This window comes from Ursus americanus, chromosome 20, assembly GCF_024610735.1.
Source record: "Ursus americanus isolate L20-20 chromosome 20, mUrsAme1.1.p, whole genome shotgun sequence".
In the NCBI taxonomy this organism is placed as follows: Eukaryota; Metazoa; Chordata; class Mammalia; order Carnivora; family Ursidae; genus Ursus; species Ursus americanus.
In genome coordinates this window covers 8,472,044-8,491,507 of record NC_142146.1, presented here as the reverse complement: position 1 = coordinate 8,491,507, position 19,464 = coordinate 8,472,044, and the positions used below count along the sequence as shown (strand labels likewise).

The 19,464-nt window shown below is 37.3% G+C and overlaps 1 protein-coding gene across 1 annotated transcript in view; it reads right to left on the bottom strand.

The window, feature by feature from the left end:
- The window catches only part of OXSR1 (oxidative stress responsive kinase 1), a 96,446-nt gene that overhangs the window by 73,967 nt on the left and 3,015 nt on the right, over nt 1-19,464 (bottom strand). The window contains exon 2 of the mRNA XM_045798233.2: nt 4,260-4,372. Within this exon, the coding sequence (XP_045654189.1) occupies nt 4,260-4,372 (113 nt within the window). The remainder of the gene's footprint in view (nt 1-4,259; nt 4,373-19,464) is intronic.

Sequence of the window (19,464 nt, the reverse complement as noted above, 5' to 3'; positions counted from 1 at the left end):
TCCACATGGAAATGAATTCCACCCCTCCTACTGAAAGTGCTTTCTTGAAAGTCCTGTTACCTGCTGCTGCCAGAGCTTTTGTGTGGACTTCTCTGTTCTCCACATGAAGCTTTCTCAAGCATTGCTTAACGATGACTTTCATTCTTTCCTGGAACTCACTCATCTTGATTTCTAACGTTTACTCCTGGTTTTCTTTCTTTCTTTTTTTTTTTTAAAGATTTTATTTATTTATATGACAGAGAGAGAGGGCAAGAGAGAGAAAGAGCAAGAGAGAGAAAGAGCAAGAGAGAGAAAGAGCACAAACAGGGGGAACGGCAGGCAGAGGGAGAGGGAAAAGCAGGCTCCCCACAAAGCAGGGAGCCCAATGCGGGACTCGATCGCAGGACCCTGGGATCATGACCTGAGCTGAAGGCAGCCGCTTAACCAACTGAGCCACCCAGGCGCCCCTACTCCTGGTTTTTTACTACTCCAATGCAAGCAGTTTTCCTCCACTTCACACCATTCAGTCAGTCCTCAAGTAATGTTAATTTACTCATTCATTTATACTGACTAAACACAATAAAGTCCCTACCCTCATGGAATGTTCATTCTAAAACTAACAATTGGGGCAACGCCTCAGGACCCCTCCCTCCTCAGGAGCTTTGTGCTATCACTTTGCTATTGCTCAACAAACCCTGCTTTGCTGCCCACCAAAAAAAATAATAATAATAAATAAATAAAACAATTCTTCTATCTATAAAATGTCTATGGAATGTGTTTTCCTTTCCCTTATCACTGTTACTGCCTCAGTTTAGAGTCTACATACCTCTTTGTGTGGCCCTGTGTACCGCAAACCATGGGTTGCAACCCACATGAGCCATGACACAAACTAAGTAGATAAAGTTAGAAACAAAAAAGAAATAGAAAATCAGAGTGCATTCCACAGAATTAAGAATTGTTTTATGAAAATGTTGTTTCAGTTATATTAATATTTATGAATATATACATAAAAAAGAATTCTTTCCTAATTCTAAACCCCTGCCTGGTAGGGTTTCTATCTATCTCTGTTCAAAGCATACCCAGCCCTGGGTATACAAGGAGCAAGCCTCCTCCTCTTACTTCACAGTACTTAACACCTCTCCTAGGAGTCTATCATACTCAGCCTTGTACAAGAGGCAAGAGCCTTACCTCTTCAACTGGACTGTGAGCCTCCCAGTAGAAGGAAAGACATTTTAAGCCTCTTCATGTTCCCCTCAGCTGTCTGGCCAATGAATCTAGTCCTAACATCTACCAGAGAAGAGAAAAAGCTCAAAACACTGCTTAGTGTGCCTGTGAGTAACATCTCTGGAAAAAATAAATGTAGTAAGATTTGACAGCCGATTTTCCCATCACACTTAGCAAAGGTTGTCAGACAAGAAAACATTTTGACAAGAGAAAGGAACAATATGCTGCCTCCTCACTAGTAACTGTCACACAGGATACACACCTAGAACCTGGTTCACGTCAGCACCCTTTCTATATTACAGTAGAGACCATTTTGAAAACAAATTTAAAATCATGATACCACAAGTTTGGTATGCGGATCTAATAGATTTTCTAAGACAAACTAAAGGGCTTCTTATCTCTTAGAAATGGAGCCCTTCTCACTCAGATCTCAGGTCCCTGACACTACAAACACCACATATAAATTCAGCCCTCTTTATATTCTCAATGTTTCTTTAGACTTTAGTGGTATCTTAACTTGTTTGCCCACCAAAAAGGCCTATTATTTTAAATTTGTCTTATTAAGGGGCACCTGGGTGGCTCATTCGGTTAAGCATCTACCTTCAGCGCAGGTCATGATAGCAGGGTGCTGGGATAGAGTCCCACCTGGGGCTCTGTGCTCAGCACGGAGTCTGCTTGTCCCTCTCCTCAGCCCCTCCCCACCACTCATGCTCTCTCTGTCTCAAATAAATAAAATTATAAAAAATAAAAAAATTGTTTTACTAGAAGTCACTTCTCCCCCTCCTTATTTGCTAATATATAAATACTATATTTGTAATGTAAAGCTTACTGGACTATGTGGGCAAAATTATGGAGGTCTAATTTATTTTTTTTCTTTTACTAAGCTATACCAAATTTGCATCCCTCTATAACTAAGGCCCTAGTGTTATAACACAGATATTATTTTCAAGATGTCAAATATCCAAGAATAGATGGTCTTTCTACTTTTGAACCAAGATTATAATTAGTTACCATTACATGAAGTAGAAAATACTAGACTTCACTCAGAAAGACCTGATTTTTAATCCAGACTGTCACTTATTGTATGATTTACTTCCTTCATCTAAACTGGAGCTACCACCTGTCTCATGGAGGCGTTTATGAGGGTAAAGTACACTTAAGTGCCTATCACTAAACAGATGTTTGCTGTTACCATCATGTGGGCACAGTCAAGTTATGTAAACTTTGAACCTCCATTTCTTTAATCATGAGGGAATAAATAAGACTTTCATTCACCTTTATGCTATCCTTACGGGTTATGTAAAATAACCAGCAAATGATACAAATTCATACTGGGCTTCTCAAATTCCAGTCTTAATATGTAGGTTAAAAATTCTGTTTTTCCTCAAAACAATTAGTTTACAATTTACAGCCTTCTTTTCTGATCACTGCAGTTCAAATACCTAAATGATGCTCTAAGGGGTTGTGGCCACCTGTAAATCTAAGATCAGTACCCAGGATTTCCATCAGCATCTCTTTCCCAGTGTGTGTTATGTTCTCTCACCAAAGAGGCTCAAGATCACTCTAGCACTTTTCTTTTTTAGCTTCTGCTCACACATTACCAACCCCTGAAGAAATGCATTTCTTTAATCTGCTGAAAGTTCAATACATAATTCTATTATCTCTTTTCCTTTTATTCCAATATTCCTTAATACTCAGCACAGGCTCCACCAGAAATTAAATCCAACCTGGGAGCAGAAAGACTTCTGGAGTGTTAGATCATCCCAGTGATAACTCCTGCCTCTCTATCACTAGCTGTACGTGACCTTAGAGAAATACTTAATAAAATAACATTAGTCCCTATTCGTATGGCAGTTTATAGTTTTCAAGTACTGGATCATTTGATCCTCAAGAAAAACCTCATGAAGGGAGAGCCTGGGTGGCTCAGTCAATTAAGCATCCAACTCTTGATTTTGGGTCAGGTCATGATTTCAGGGTTGTGAGATCAAGCTAAGTGTGGACTTAGCATGGAGTCTGCTTGAGATTCTCTCTTCCTCTGCCCCTCCCCCCACTCTCTAAATAAATAAATAAATAAATAGCTTTTAAAATTTTTTTTTAAAAAAGGAAGGAAAACCTCAGGAGGTACACAAAGCAGATGTTATTACTTCCATTTTAAGCTGAAGAAACTGAGGATTTACAAAGTTAAATGATTTGAAAATCTATCTCATGTCCTTTACTGAGCACTTACTATATACTCAAAACAACTCTGGGTGTCACGGTTCATAAAAGTAGTATAAAACAATCCCTGTGTGTCTGGCTTTTAATGTCACAGAACATCTCTTGCAGCTATTAATCCCTGAGACTCCTTTTCTTCTCTTTTCCCCTAGACTTTGGAGAAGGCAATGCCACCTTCTACCTCTCATCTTGCATCAATGGTCAGAATGCAGATTGGTACCATGTTCCTAGGAGGCCAAAGCCTTTTAAAGCATATTCCATTTGACCAGGTATCATGATTGCATGATACTATTTTAAGGAAAGAGAGCAGTAAACAAGCATTGTTTAAAACAATAAAAAAGAGGAAAAAGGTAATTGTCCAATATGAGAAACAGGTTAAATAAAATGTGGTCTACCTATGCAGTGGAACATTACATACATACTGAAAGGTGTATTAATTCATATTTATAGATACAGAAAGAATTTGATAAATTTTTCAATGAAAAGAATAAATGATTACATTATCATAGAAATACAAAGATATTTAAATGTGCACAGTCTAAAAGACTATATAGCAAGTGTTAATCTCAGAATGAGAGGATTAGAACTAATTTTAATTCTAAATTAATTTAGAATTTAAATTAACTTAATTTAAATTAACTTAATTTAAATTTAACTTAATTTAAATTAACTAAAGGATTAGAACTGGATTTTTATGAATTTATAATAAGCATTACTTAACGAGCAAATCACAACACCTTTTTTTTTGGAAAAGTAATCAAAAGTTTCAAGTTATTTCCCACTCCAACATGAATACACATACGAGTATATTTCTTCACATAAAAAATATGAAATGTGCATACCAGGAGTTCATCCATGCTAGTCTGACATTTCTCAAGGTTTATCCGTTTGATTGCCACTTTCTCCTTCTTAGGGGCACAATATGCTGCTTGGACCACAGCTGTTGCTCCACTTCCTAAAAATAAATACATAAATGAGTAAATAAATAGATGAATAGGTAAGAACATGACATTTCTAATTCCCACACAATTTAAACAAGAAAATAATTTGGGGTGCCTGGGTGGCTCAGTCAGTTAAGCACCTGACTCTTAATTTCAGCTCAGGTCCTGATCTCAGAGTTGTGAGACTGAGCCCCGCACTGGGCTCCACTTAAGATTTTCTCTCTCCTGGGGCGCCTGGGTGGCACAGCGGTTAAGCGTCTGCCTTCGGCTCAGGGCGTGATCCCGGCGTTATGGGATCGAGCCCCACATCAGGCTCCTCCACTGTGAGCCTGCTTCTTCCTCTCCCACTCTCCCTGCTGTGTTCCCTCTCTCGATGGCTGTCTCTATCTCTGTTAAATAAATAAGTAAAAATCTTTAAAAAAAAAAAAAAAAGATTTCTCTCTCCCTCTCCCCCTCACCTCCAGCTTGGGGACATGCTATCTCTCTCTAAAAAGAAAAATAAATAATAAAATAAAATTAACAAGAGAATAGTTCTTATCTAGTTCCTACACTCAACGACAGATAACACTCTAAAAAGTAGGGTGTCAATAAAAGCCAAAGCCTTGACCATTTCATAGAATTGCTATTAATACCAGCTGGGAGGAAGAATCAAAAGGGCTACAGTTCCAGTTCTAGCGCATGATGGCACAGGCTCACATTTCCCTATTCCTCTCCTCTAAATACACCTGAATACCCTAGAAATAATTTAACAATCATATAATGACCCTGACAGGTGGAAAGAAGGTAGATGAGCTAGGGGCCTTGGGATGTGAGGAAAAGCCTGCAACCCAGAACCACCAACACAGACAGACAAACAAATGAGAAAATCTTGCTTTCTGGCCAAAGGACTGTAAAAGGGGAAGCTTATCAGAGACCTAAAGGGGAGACAGACCCTTCCCAGGACTCCCCAGTCCCTATCCAGGATAGCAGGAGACCCCAACTCACTACAACATTGGCATTAGCAGGGCCTCCACCCCATCCCCAGACAGCAGTAGGCCGTATTTGCCACACTTGGGCAACGTCCAGCTAATCTGCCCTTAGCAGTAGCAGAGATGGGGACCCACACCTACCAGTCAGCCCGTGCAACACCTGTAGAGATCAAGCAGGAGTTCCTGTGATGCCAGAATAATAAAGAAGAGAATAGCACTGCAAGAGCTCTGAAAACTAAATTATCATAGGAAATACACAGCTCCCAAAAGCAGTCCAGAACCCACACACTAAACCTAAATAGAGTTATTTGCCTACAAAAATAGAAGATTTAAACAGGATAAAGACTCTCCTGACATTAATGTCTTAGATTCCAGGATAAAATTTTTTAAAACTCACACACCAAGAATCAGGAAAAACACACATGAATAAGAAAGAGAACCATACTGATGCCAACACCAAAATGAACCACAATCTGGAATTATCTGACAAGAATTTTAAAGCTGTCACCATAAAAATACTTCAATAAACAATTAAGAATTCTCTTAGATAAAAAAAAAAACAGAAAATTTCAGCAAAGAAACAGAGGTTATTTTCTTAAAAACTACCAAATGGAAACTATGTATACAAATGAAATATGCAATTTCCAAAATAAAAATGTGTTGGATAGGCTCAACAGTAGAGATGACAGGATAAATTCGGTCCTGAGGACAAGAGCAACAGTTTACTGGATCTAAACAACAGAGAGAAAATGGACTGAAAAATAAAGAACAGAGCCTCAGGGAGCAGTGGATAATAATAAAAAATCTAAAGTCCATGTGGTAGGTAAAATAATGGCCTCCCACAAAGTATCCATGTCCTAATCCTTGAAACCTGTGAACATTACCTTATATTGCAAAAAAGACTTCACATGTGTTTTTCAATTAAATTAAGGATGAGAAGATTACCCTGGATAATCTGGGTGGGCCCAAGGTAATTATAAAGGTCTTTCTTTTATAAGAGAAAGGCAGGAGAGTCCGAGAAGAAGATGAGATAATGAAAGCAGAGGTCAGAGTGATGGGACCATGAACCAAAGAACAAGTACTGATATATTCAATAACATGGATAACCACGAAAATATTATGCTGTGTGAAATAAACCAATCACAAACTGTATGACTCCATTTATATTAAATGTCCAAATCAGGAAAATCCATTCAGAAAATACATTACTAATTTCCAGGGGCTAGGAAGAGAAGACAATGGGAAGTTACTGCTTAATGGGAAAAGGATTTCTTTCTGGGGTGATGAAAATGCTCTGGAATTAGACAACAGTTGCAAAATAGCATGAATATACTAAAAAACCACTGAAATGTACACTTTTAAAATGGTGGGGTTTATGTTATACAACTTCTACCTCAACTTCTTAAAAAAGATAAAAGAATACTACAAACAACTTTAGCTCGGGGCGCCTGGCTGGCTCAGGCGGTAGAGCATAAAACTCTTGATATCAGGGTTTTGAGTTGGAGCCCCACGTTGGGTGTAGCAATTACTTTAAAATAAAATCTTAAAAAAAAACCAAAACAAACAAAAAAACTTTAGCTCATAATTACACAATTTAGGAAAAAATGGGCCAATTCTTTGAAAATAACTATCAAAACTCAGTCAAGATAAAACACATAACCTGAATAATACTAACACTATTAAAGAAATCAAATTTGTAATTTAAAAGTTCTTGAAAAAATCCCCAGGCCCAGATGGTTTCACTGGAGAATTTTACCAAACATTGACAGAAGAATTAATAGCCATTTTACACGTTTTCCAGAAATGCAAGAAGTGGGAACACATCCCAACTCACTTTATGAAACCGATTATTACCAATCCCAAAAGCAGATAAAGACATCACAAGAATTAAGAAAATTACAGACCAATCTCTCTCATGAAGTTAGCTGCAAAATCCTTAACAAATTAGCAAATTGAATCCAAAATAGCTAATACACCACAACCAAGTAACATGTATTCCAAGCATGCAAGGCTGGTACAATATGAAAAAAAAAAATCAATGCAATACATATCAATAAGCTAAAGAAAAAAAATCATATGCTCATGTCAATTGACACAGAAAATCATTAAAAAAAATTCAACACCATTCATAATAAAAAGCTCTCAGCAAACTAGGAAATGAGGGGAACTTCTTCAACTTCATAAAGAACACCTACAAAAAAACTTAGAGCAAACAACATACTCAATGGTGAATGACCCAATATCTTCCTTCTAAGATTGGGAAAAAGGCAAGGATGTCCATTCTCATCACTCATAAGCAACAGAGTACTGGAAATCCTAGCCTTCATTATAAAGCAAAAGAAATAAGAGGCACACAGGTTGGAAAAGAAGAAAACAAAACTGTCCTTATTTTAGATGGCATGGTTGTTTATAAAGAAAATCCCAAGGAATGTACAAAAAAAGTTCCCAGAATTTGTAAGACAGTTTTGCAAGGTTGCAAGATACAAGATCAACATATGAAAATCAACTTCATTTCCATATGCAAACACAAGTAGAAACCAAAATTTTAAAATGCAGTTATCATTTACAATTGCTCCCCCCAAATGAAATACTTAGGTATAAATCCAATAAAATATGAAGAGGATACGTATCCTGAAAATTATAAAATACTGATGAAAGAAAGCAAAGAAGGTCTAAAAATTGGGAGAAACTTACCATGTTCATGGATTAGAAAACTCAACATACTGAAGACGTCAATACTCCCCAAAATGACTATATATAAGTTTAAAGCAATTCCTATCAAAACCCCAGCAAGGTATTTTGTACACAGACAAGCTCATTCTAAAGTTTATATGAAGTTCTTTTATGAAGAACAAAGCTGAAGGATTCATACTATCTAACTTCAAGACTTACTATAGGTTCAAACTTCCAGTTATAAAAAAGGTAACTCATGGGGATATAAAGTACAGCATAGGGAATATAGTTGATGAAACTGTAATAACTTTTTATGGTAACAGACAGTAACTGGACTTATCACGAGGATCATTTCAAAAGGATCAAAAATCAAATCACTATGACGTACACCTAACAGGCTACTGCATGACAATTATACTTCAATTAAAAAAATACATATTAGGTTCTCAAAAAATAAATGCTGACTGATTAATTTTTTTAAAAAAGACTTATGATATAGTTAGAGTAATCAAGACAACGTGGTATTGGCAGAAGAACAGAATCATCCATACAGAGAAATACTATTCAGCAAGAAAAATGAACAAACGATTAATATGCACAATTACTTGGATGAACCGTAAGGGCATTATGCTGAGTAAAAAAAGCCAATCTCAAAAAGTTACACTTTTTTAGGACTCCATTTGTATATTACACTCTTGAAATAACAACAAAGACGGAGAACAGATGAGTGCTTGTCAGGGAATACGGATGTGGAGAGAGAGGTTAAGTACCACTATCAGTAGCCCGGCTATCAGTGGTCTGAGGGAACTCTGTGGTGGGATAAAGTTCTGTATCTTGAGTTTACTGGTAGTTCCACAAAAGCACATGTGTAACAAAACTGCATAGAACTATATAGATACACACACACAAATAAGTACAGTATACATATAACCAACAAAATCTGAGTAAATTCTGTGGTTTGAGAGAAAAAAAAAGGCTTCAACCCGTCCTCTGCCATTAATAACATAATCTTCAAACACCATTTGCACAATGTCACTCATCAGATCAGTAAACCACAGCAGCTACTTGACACAGTACCACTTGATAACTGAACAACTTGTTTTCCACATTCCAGATGCAATTTATTTATCCCCATCTCCAGGCCTCTGCAGATGCCATTTACCCTGCTTTCTACGTATTAATCCATACCTGCCCCTCCTTTGAAAGCCCAATGTACAACTCACCCAACTTCAGGAAGCTTCATGCAAAACACAGAGTCAAACTTCAGCCCCACTACTGTTAGCAGAGTAAGTCTTCATTTCCTGCCTATGTGCCAGGGACACATAAATGCTCAATAATTGTCACTACTATTCATTTCTTTACCCTTTATCTTCTTGTTAAATGTTTAAACTGTTAAAAGACATTGCTGTGTCTCAAGTATTTGGCACAGGGCAGGTTTATTACACTTCTAAGGTACTTGAATCTTAAGCAAAATGCATGAAGAAAAATCACCCTCACCAACTCCCCATCTATACCCATTCCACTAACATTGGTTTTTTTCACAGTTTTAATCACTGGTATGACCAGAGACTAAACACTGTCCTGTACAAATACTCAGCCTTGAACAAAACTGAATTGTAAATACTAAAAAAGGAAAAATGAGCAATCATTAAATTTTTCCTCCTTCCTCTACTTTCTCCCATCCCCTTCCCAAATAGCGATTTTTATCCAAATGTTGGCAAATGAGAACACAGGGAAAGAAAAAGTGCTCTATGTACTGCACAGTAATTATATTAAGAAAAAGCAACCTTGAGCACAATGCTTCATGTAAAATGCAACATGCTTTCAATATTCTGGGGGAAATACTACCTAGCCACTCTCAGGCAAAGGATTCAGTTTGGAGAATGAGATATTTACTTTAATAAGATTCTATGAGAGCCTGTAAAAGAGCTAATTAGATCATCCAAGAGAAGTATATGGCAATTTAACACCTGGGGCTTTAAAACTTAAATTATCTAAGTGAAAAAAAGCAAAGCAAAACACTCTACAAAAGGATACATATGTGTTAAAAGTTTTCTTTAAAAAATCCACAGAAACAATTAGAAGCAGTTAACAGTGAAAAGGAGGACCTTATCACCAGAAGACAAAATAAAAAATATACAGTATTCCATCCTTAAATGTTCATTTTTCCCAATTTGCCATCATATTATTATGTATATTACCAGAAAAAATTTCCATTTCTATCATCTGTAGAGGTTGTTTTTAGGCAAACAGGCTTGAACAATGGAATGTAGAAAGGACCCACGGGGACCCACAGGCCCACCGGCGACCCATATGAAAATATCCATAGGCTCTAACTAACCAATGGGCTACTTACATCTGTCTCTGTCTCTGTATGTGTGTGTCTCTATGTGGCTCTCCCCCTCCCTCCTTCCCTCTCTCTGCTCTCCCTCTCTCTGTGTCTTGCTGCTCCTTTGCAGTATATTCAGTAAACTTCTATCTCCTTTCTCCTTTGTTCTGCCTTGGTGAATCCTTTGCCTGCACTGCTGGCTTCCACCAGGTTGTCACCCCACATTAGGGGGCCCCCATCAGACTGAGCAAGAGATATCATATCATCTTAAAATGAAATATGCAAATCTTCCAGAAGATTTCTGGATTCTAGGAAATTTAAGAAATTTCTTTCTAAGAAAGAAAAAAGGCTTGGTAATGATTTTGAAATCATTTTCAAGTTACAAGTCAACTTACCTGAACACCAGAATATGGCAAAGAAAAGACTATCTTAAACACGAACTGAGAGTTACCTATGTTTATATGGTCTAACTATAGTGAAATATCTAAAAAAGTCAGGCTCAGACAACATAGTATTAAATTTACCCTTTGTAATTATCATTTATTTCAGTGTTAAAAGTTATTTCATTAATTACTATTTATTGTTCTTATATATTCCCTCAAATATTTACTTTAAAAAAAAAATTAACACACAAGCTACAATAGCTAACACTTTGTAATACAAAGTTTTCAATTTTAAAAATCTCTTCACAAAACCATAGCAAGATAACACTTCACATCCACTAAGATGGCTGTAATCAAAAAGACAGTAACAAGTGTTGGTAAGGATGTGGAGAAACTGGAAGCCTCCTACGTTGCTGGTGGGACTGTACAATGATGCACTAGCCTTAGAAAAGAGTCTGGCAGTTCCTCAAAATGTTAAGCACAGATTACCATACAGCCAAGAACTTCAACCTCTAGGTATATACCCAAGAAAACAAAAAACGTACACACATAAATACTTTCACACAGACGTTCACTGCAATATTACTCATAAAAGCCAAAAAGTGGAAACAACCCAAATGTCCATCAACTGAGGAACAGAGTAAGACAATGTGGTATATTCACACAATGGTAATACTATCTGGCAATAAAAAGAAATAAGAGTTCTGATACATGCTACAACATGGACAAACCATGAAAACATGCTAAGTAAATATGCCAGACACAAAAGGCCATATATGGCACTGATATAGAGAACAAAGGCAAAAGAAAAAAATTACACTTCCTTATAACTTACAGCCCTACTTGAGACAGGCAGAGTAACCTTCCAGGAGCTTATTAGCTACTTCAGTGTTAATATTTTGCTAGAGGCAAAAGGCAACCTTAGCTTGACATTAATAGCCCGATATCCAGGATCCTGTAAAAATCTCTTTGGAAACTTCCTTTATCTCTACCCCCACCCCAAAGATATATGTTAGTAATCATCCTCCAAGCATATGGCCCACTGATAGACATCTGAAGAATCTTATGACTAAAGTTTTACTAGACAGTAGTAAATGTCCTTTTCCTAACAATAGCTAGCCCCTCAAGGTCCTGGAAACCTCGCTTCCAAATTCTTTAGAGACTTATGCTATCCCTAACTCCGTTCCAACTTGAAAGTACGTAATCAGTCACTCCTCACAATCCCAGTGTAGCTCTTTCTGCCCAGAGGTCCTGTCCCCATGCTTCAATAAAACCACACTTTTTTGGCACCGAGGACGTCTCAAGAATTCTTTCTTGACCATTCGCTCCCAGACCCCAACATTTCACATCAGTATGATTCTATTTATGTAGAATGTCCAGAATAGGCAAATCCATACATGCAGAAAGTAGATTAGAGGTTGCCAGAGACTAGAGAAAGGAGGAAATGGGGAGTGCAGCTAATGGATATGGAGTTTCTAGAGCTATGAAAATGTTCTGGAATTAGACAGTGGTGATGGCTGCACAACTCTGTGAATACACAGAACAGCAAACCTTTTAAAAGGGCAAATTTCATAGTATGTAAATTGTATCTCAATAAAGCTGTTACTAAAAAATCCCTTCAAGTATGACATCAAATTTCTAACAGTATAAATGTGCTATAGATATTAAGATTTGAAAACAATTTACATACAATTATATAAATTCAACAGAATTTGTTCATTACACTGAAATCCATTTGAAAGTCCCTGATCAAAGCCATACATACACAACCACAGTCAACACTGATATGGATAAACCCAAATCGCAACTATAACAAACCAAGCAAAAACTCTGCACAAAGCTCATGACATGCAAAATTCAAAATAAAATCCAATATTCAAGAACACATTGCCATTCAATGACATTATCCAATAGTGTACTTGAATTATTTTGACAATAGTTTAGGATCACTAACATATTCCTTGATAAGAACGATCGATCCAATAGGCTACTATTGAAATAGTTTGCAGTTTGCTTCTTCGCTGAACTCCCTTTGCTCTGCACATGAGTATGAGACAGAACTAAGCAGTACAGTAGTGCCTGGCATTAACTTTTCTCCCTCTCCCATCCTTTCCTTTCCAAGTTCTTTTGCATGCAATGCCTTTAGAAAATTTAACAACTCTCTTGCCTTCAGTGAGAGGCCGCTGCCCCACTCTGGGAAGTCCCAGAGGAAGGAAGCTAATCATGCAGGTCACATATCTATCAGGCAAAGATGAGAGGCATTCTTAAGCCAAAGAAGACACAATGAGGCCTCTACAGGGTACCTTCGATCCTAGATAACAGATGTCTTCCAATATGTTAAAGGTATTCCCTGACACGTTATCATTTTATTTTTTGCAAATGTGCTACCTAGTGGTATTTTTTTAAACCAGTATCAACTCTCAAACCACTTACTCTACCCCTGGAAAATCAAGCATTGATTATTTATACAAAATTTGAAATACTAGCTTTAAACATACTAATGTCATATCATACATAAACCAAAACCATGCTGGCATTAAAAATACAGACATAGCAATTTGGGGAGTTAATTCCTAGTCATTATTAAGCACAGACTTGATTTCACTAATAATGAAACACTCAACCTAGGTATTATAAATCATAATTGTCTACATACTAAAATACCTTTCTTTTACACAAAGAATCACTCATTTAATGAAAATTCTCCCTAGAAGCAAGACGTGATTTAACAAATGGCCGAAAGACAAAGTCGCCAGCACTTCCCACATTTAATGATAAAAAGAGACTTGCAGGCTCCAGTTCTTCCATGCTAACAATAAATCACTTTCATTGACCTTCATATTATCTTCCCCAAATACCAAAACACTATTCAGAAACTGAAAAATATTTTAAGGTTCTAACATAAAGGCTTATGGTAATTCAGTAAAAATGCAATACTCAACACCACTAATTCAGAATAGCTAAGGATGTTCTTTCATCAGAAAAAATTTACTCACAGAAAATAACAATTATATAATGTAGATAAGAGGACAGGAAGAATACCTTTAAAATGTCTTTATAACTATTCACCAATTTTTTGAAAGACTTTGAAAATACAGGATTAGAGATACAGATTTTGGGGCCCTGGTTGGCTCAACTGGTAGAACATGTGACTCTTAATCTCAGGGTCGTGAGTTCGAGTCCCATGTTAGGCATGGCGTCTACTTAAAATAAAAATAAAATAAAATATTTTTTAAAAAGAGAGAGATACAAATTTTAAAAATACTCGTCTCTTTAAGGCATGTTCCTTTATGAGGAATTTTTCAAACTACAAGTCAATTTATGGAGTTTCAGCCATCACTTTTCTTAGAGTAAATACAGTCAAATAGAAAACCTAAGTATGCATGGCACATAGTAAATGTTACTTAGTGAAACTTTTACTTCATTATAAAAACACATGCAAATTGTAAAAGAAATCTCTTAGAAACGGTTTAGTGAAAAGTGTAAAAGCTACTGCTCTAATGCCCAATACTAAGCATGGGACTAATGTGAAGAATAATATAATGGAAAATGTAAACCAGTTTCCAATAGAACATCCTAATTCAGACTTTCACTACTTTACACAGTTGTGTATCCTCCATGTACCATTCCCTACGTCCCCGTTTTTTCCACTGTTCTGTCCTCTCCTAGTGAGCTCTTTTTTTTTAAGATTTTATTTATTTGAGGGAGAGTGAGTGAGAGAGAGCACAAGGGGGGGGGGGCAGGCAGAGGGAGAAGCAGACTCCCCACTGAGCAGGGAGCCGGATGTGGGACTCAATCCCAGCAGAAGACATACCCTTAACTGAGACACCCAAGCGTCCCTCCTACTGAGCTCTTAAACTGCAGTCTTAACATACATTACATACAGAATGGATTAAGTATACAAAAATATGAATGAGCTTTCTCCTAAAATTCTTCAAACTGGGTAACTACATCCCTCAAGACAGAAAAGGAGATGCCCAAAGGCATGAGGAGGACTAAAAAAATGTTTAGTCTCTGGCCACTTTACTAGACACAGAAATTTAAGAAATAAAGTTAAAAATGGATATTATTCCTAACTGTGAGGAAAAAATAAAGGAAATCAGCTGAAGATAATTTCCTCCAAATCTTGGCCAGCCATCATTATAACAGATACATATTCTAAAGATTTTAAGTGTTCTTTAGTAAGGTTTTGCATTCGACTAAAGAGCTAGCCCAGACTCATCATTCTGAAAGATGATTAAGGCACTGTCACCTGAATCAAGGGAAATATAAGGAAATTACAATTTTAAAAACCCTTTTCTCTTGTCAGCGTCATGTTGCAAATTAAAGCTCCTAGAACCGGTAAAACAGCTGTAAGAATAGTCATCATCATAAAAATCATGCTATTCTCTCCATACAAAGATGAAAATAAAGACACACTGCCATATGCTTTCAGTGATTATTCACACAGCCTGATGGTTTTGTAATGAATCATCTTTCTGTCCCCTATTCACTCTGGTAATCTCTCATCTCAACGGATGGTAACTCCATCCTTCCGGATGCTCCAGCCAAAACTCTTAGAATCTTTTCACATCTAATCCAATGGCAACTCTCTAACTCCAAACTATGTTATATCCAGCACCTGATTACTTCTCACCACCTCTAATACTACCTCTCCCCACTGGATAAAGTTTTCTTCCCACCCTTTCACCCTTACAAAACTATTCTCTACACAGCAGATTTGAATTATCCTATTAAAACACAGTTATATTCACCCTCCGCTCAAAACCCTGCAATGATTTTCATTCTTACTCAAAGCAAAAGCCAGGTACCCACAATGACTTACAAGGTTTCACCTCATCTTATGGTCAGGACCACACAACCCTACCTCCCTTCTCTTCTGATCTCTTCCAGTCTGCCTCCTCACCACATCTCACTCTGCTCCAGCCACTCTTGCCTCCTATTCCTTGATCACATGAGCATGCTTCCATTCCACGTCAGGGTCTTCACTCCTGCTGCTCCCTCTGCCTGGAACAAGCTTCCTGCAGATAACCACAATATTCACTTGCTCACCTCCTTCAGGTCTTTTCTCAAATATCATCTTCTCAGTGAGGCTTTCCCTGACCTAGTTAAAACTCACCTCTAGGGGCGCCTGGGTGGCTCAGTGGGTTGGGCTTCAGACTCTTGATTTAGGTTCAGGTCATGGCCTCAGGGTCCTGGGACTGAGCCCTGCGTTGGGCTCTGCACTCAGTGGGGAGTCCGCTTGAGACTCTCTCTCCCTCTGCCCCTCCCACCGCTCTCTCTCTCTAAAATAAACAAATCTTAAAAAAAAAAAAAAAAAAACCTCACCTCTATCCCTAGCAGTCTCCAACCCCTTTCTCTGCTTTATTTTTGTCTTTTATCACCACTTTTATCACCACCAGTTTATAATCCTATAAACTCCATAAAAGCAGGGATTTCTGTCTGCTTCACTGCTGTATCCCTAACATCCAGAACAGTACCTGCCACGTAATAGAAGTTCAAGGGAAAAAATTACTCATTTAAGGCAGAGCAAACACAAAAATGGCCCAGTCTTCATGGGCATGAGCTCATTATTACCATCAGGAGCATTAACATTTATCGAACATTTATTCTGTGTGCCATGCTGAGCACTTTTACTTGCATTTCACTTTTTCATCTAATGCAATAATAATAATAATAATAATTACAAAAATAAGACTTAGGTCATAAACTAGTAAGAGGCAGAGTAGGGTCTAGAAACCATAACTACAGGATGACTCAATACCATGATCTTAACTGGTTAGCAACTGCCGCTTTAGAGTAAAGCTAACACTTATTAACTGATTACTATGGTTAAATTACTTACTTGTAATGTATTCAACTATTTTAATTAAAAAAAACCACCAAAGCCAACATTTTTAATTGTCTATCCAACATAAAATTTTCCCTTCTTCTTTAATAAGAGAACCTTGACCTATTTTGCTTAAGTAATAATGTGCCCAGCTAAAAAGCTTTATTTCTTAGCCTCCCTTGCAAATGGCCAAATTACATGGTTCTGGCCAATAAACTAGAAATGGAAGTCACTGGGTAAGGCTTCCAGGAAAGAAAGTTCTTTGAAAGGGAGCCAACTCAGGCATCACGTGCCTTTGTCCTTTTGCCATATTCTTCCAGGCTAGAACACAAGCATGAGGCTAGGGGTAGAACAACTACGCTACAACTATGAGAATGAGAGTTACATGCTAAGTGCGGTGGAGTAAAAACTAGGAGCCTGGGTGCTTAATTAGGGCACAGAGGCTGCCACTCCAGTTACAGAAGGCTGAAAAGGTACTTTACTAAGCTATTATTATTTGTTTTCCATTACATGCGGCCAATGCAATCCCTTATCTGATACAGCCTTATGAGGTTGTTGGCCCAATGCTGGCCTTTATTGATTGTATCACCATAGCTAAGTCTCCCAATCAGGGGGAGAAAATACACTAACCATTAAGCATCATTCTATTGATAAAGCATGATGTCTTTCACATTTATGGAGGGGCTAGAGGTGGGATCCTGGAACCTGTACTTGACAACCACTACTTTCAGATACCAAAATGTGTGGCTAGTGAACAATAATGAAAATAAAAAAGGAGAGGAGAAAGTAGAGAATAAAGCTAATGAGTTGCCCTCACCAAAGTATCGAAGCTAGAGAAATCATACCTTATTAAAAACAGATCTTAAGGGGGAACCTGGGTGGCTTAGTCGGTTAAGCATCTGCCTTCGGCTCAGGTCATGATCCCAAGGTCCTGGGACTGAGCCCCACGTAGGGCTCTTTTTGCTCAGTGGGGGAGTCTGCTTCTCCCTATGCCTCTTCCCCCTGGCTTATGCTCTTGCTCAATCTCTCTCTCTCAAATAAATAAATAAAATCTTAAAAAAAGTTTATTTGTCAGACAGCGGGGGGGGGGGCACCTGAGGGAGAGAGAAACCCAAGCAGACTCCGCTCTGAGCACAGAGCCTGAAGAGGCGCTCAATCCCATGATGCTGATATCAGACCTGAGCCGAAACCAAGAGTCCAACACTCAACCGACTGTGCCACCCAGGCGCCCCAACCCTACAAATATTATAGGCTAAGTAGAAAGTGTAAAAAAAAATTACATTTCAAATAAATGCATGTGCTTTGATCAGAAAGGAAACATCATGTAACCACTGCCTTAAAATAAAATTCTTTGAAAACAGAAAATTCAAATGATCCCCCAAACTTCTTTTTCTGAACTCTAATCATTTGTTTCCTGAAAAAATTAGGTGTAGTTTGAAAAAATCACAAAGATTCATTTTGGAGATTATAGCTTATTACAAAATATTGTATTCTGAACATTTCAGCATGGAAGCAAATTCAGAATAAGAATACACCACTTTGTTGGGGCTGGCTACTTGTAATAAGCTATAGTTCAAGGAAAAGAATCTTTTTCCCCTCCCTGTTGGGAACTTTCGGGAATTTACAAATGAGGGGGAGACATTTAAAACTTACAAAATAGGATACACAAAAGAAAAATTCTACTATATCCAAAAGGGTCACCTTCAAAGTATCTGCTCCTATTAATTTTTCATTGTATTTCCCTTAATCCCTCATTTTAAGAATATTTCCTTTAATTAATTTCACTTAAACCCTCAAAATTTCCCTTTGTCAGACTAGGACTATTATTTTCCATTTTATATACAAAAACCAATCAAATTCCTACACAGAAACAAGGATGCTGAATTAGGCAACAGGAGAGTTGGACACAGGTGTTAGCTGTGCACTAATTAGCTCTATGACTGGTCATTTTACCTTTTTACGCCCCAATGTCCTCATCTGTGAAACAGATGGTTCATCTTACCTCACATCATTCCTTAAAAAATTAACTCAAAATGTATTGGAGGTCTAAATGTAAGAGCTAAAACTATAACACTTAGAAGAAAACACAGGAAAGAAAGTCTTTGTAATGTTGGATTAGTAAAAATTTCTTAGCTACGCCACTAAAAGTATCATCAATAAAAGAAAAAGTGATAAATAAAACCTTATCGAAATTCAAAGCTTTTTTGCCTTAAAAGTCACCATTAAGAAAATGAAAAGACAAGCTACAGACCAGGGGGAAAAATACTTGAAATCATGTATCAGGTGAAGGACTGACAACCAAATGAACACATACACACACACCCTATAACTCAATAGGAAAATAACCCAAGTGCAACCCAAATGGGCAAAACATTTGAATAGACATTTCACCAAAGGAGATATATGAAAAGCTAGTAAATAAACACATGAAAAGATACTCACCCTCAGTAGTCATTTAAGAAATGCAAAACAGAGCCACTAGATACCACTTCATACCCACCAGGATGGCTATAATCAAAGACAACAAATGCTGACAATGATAAATAGGAACCCTCATACATGGCTGGTGGGAATGAAAAATGATACAGTCATTCTGAAAAGGTTTATAAGTTTCTTAAAAAGTTAAGCATAAATTTGCCATATGACCCAGTAATTCCACTCAAGGAAAATGAAACATGTTCACATGAAGATCTGATGAGTGAATACTCATAACAGCATTATCCCAAATCGCCAAAAAGCAGAAACAACCCAATGTCCATTATGTGGTGTCCAATAAAAAGGAATCAATGTACTGATACAGGCTACAACATCGATGAACTTCGGAAAACATTACAGTAAGTCAAAGAAACCAACATAAAGGATCACATATTATATGATTATATTTACATGAATATACAGAAAAGGCAAATCTATAGAGGCAGAA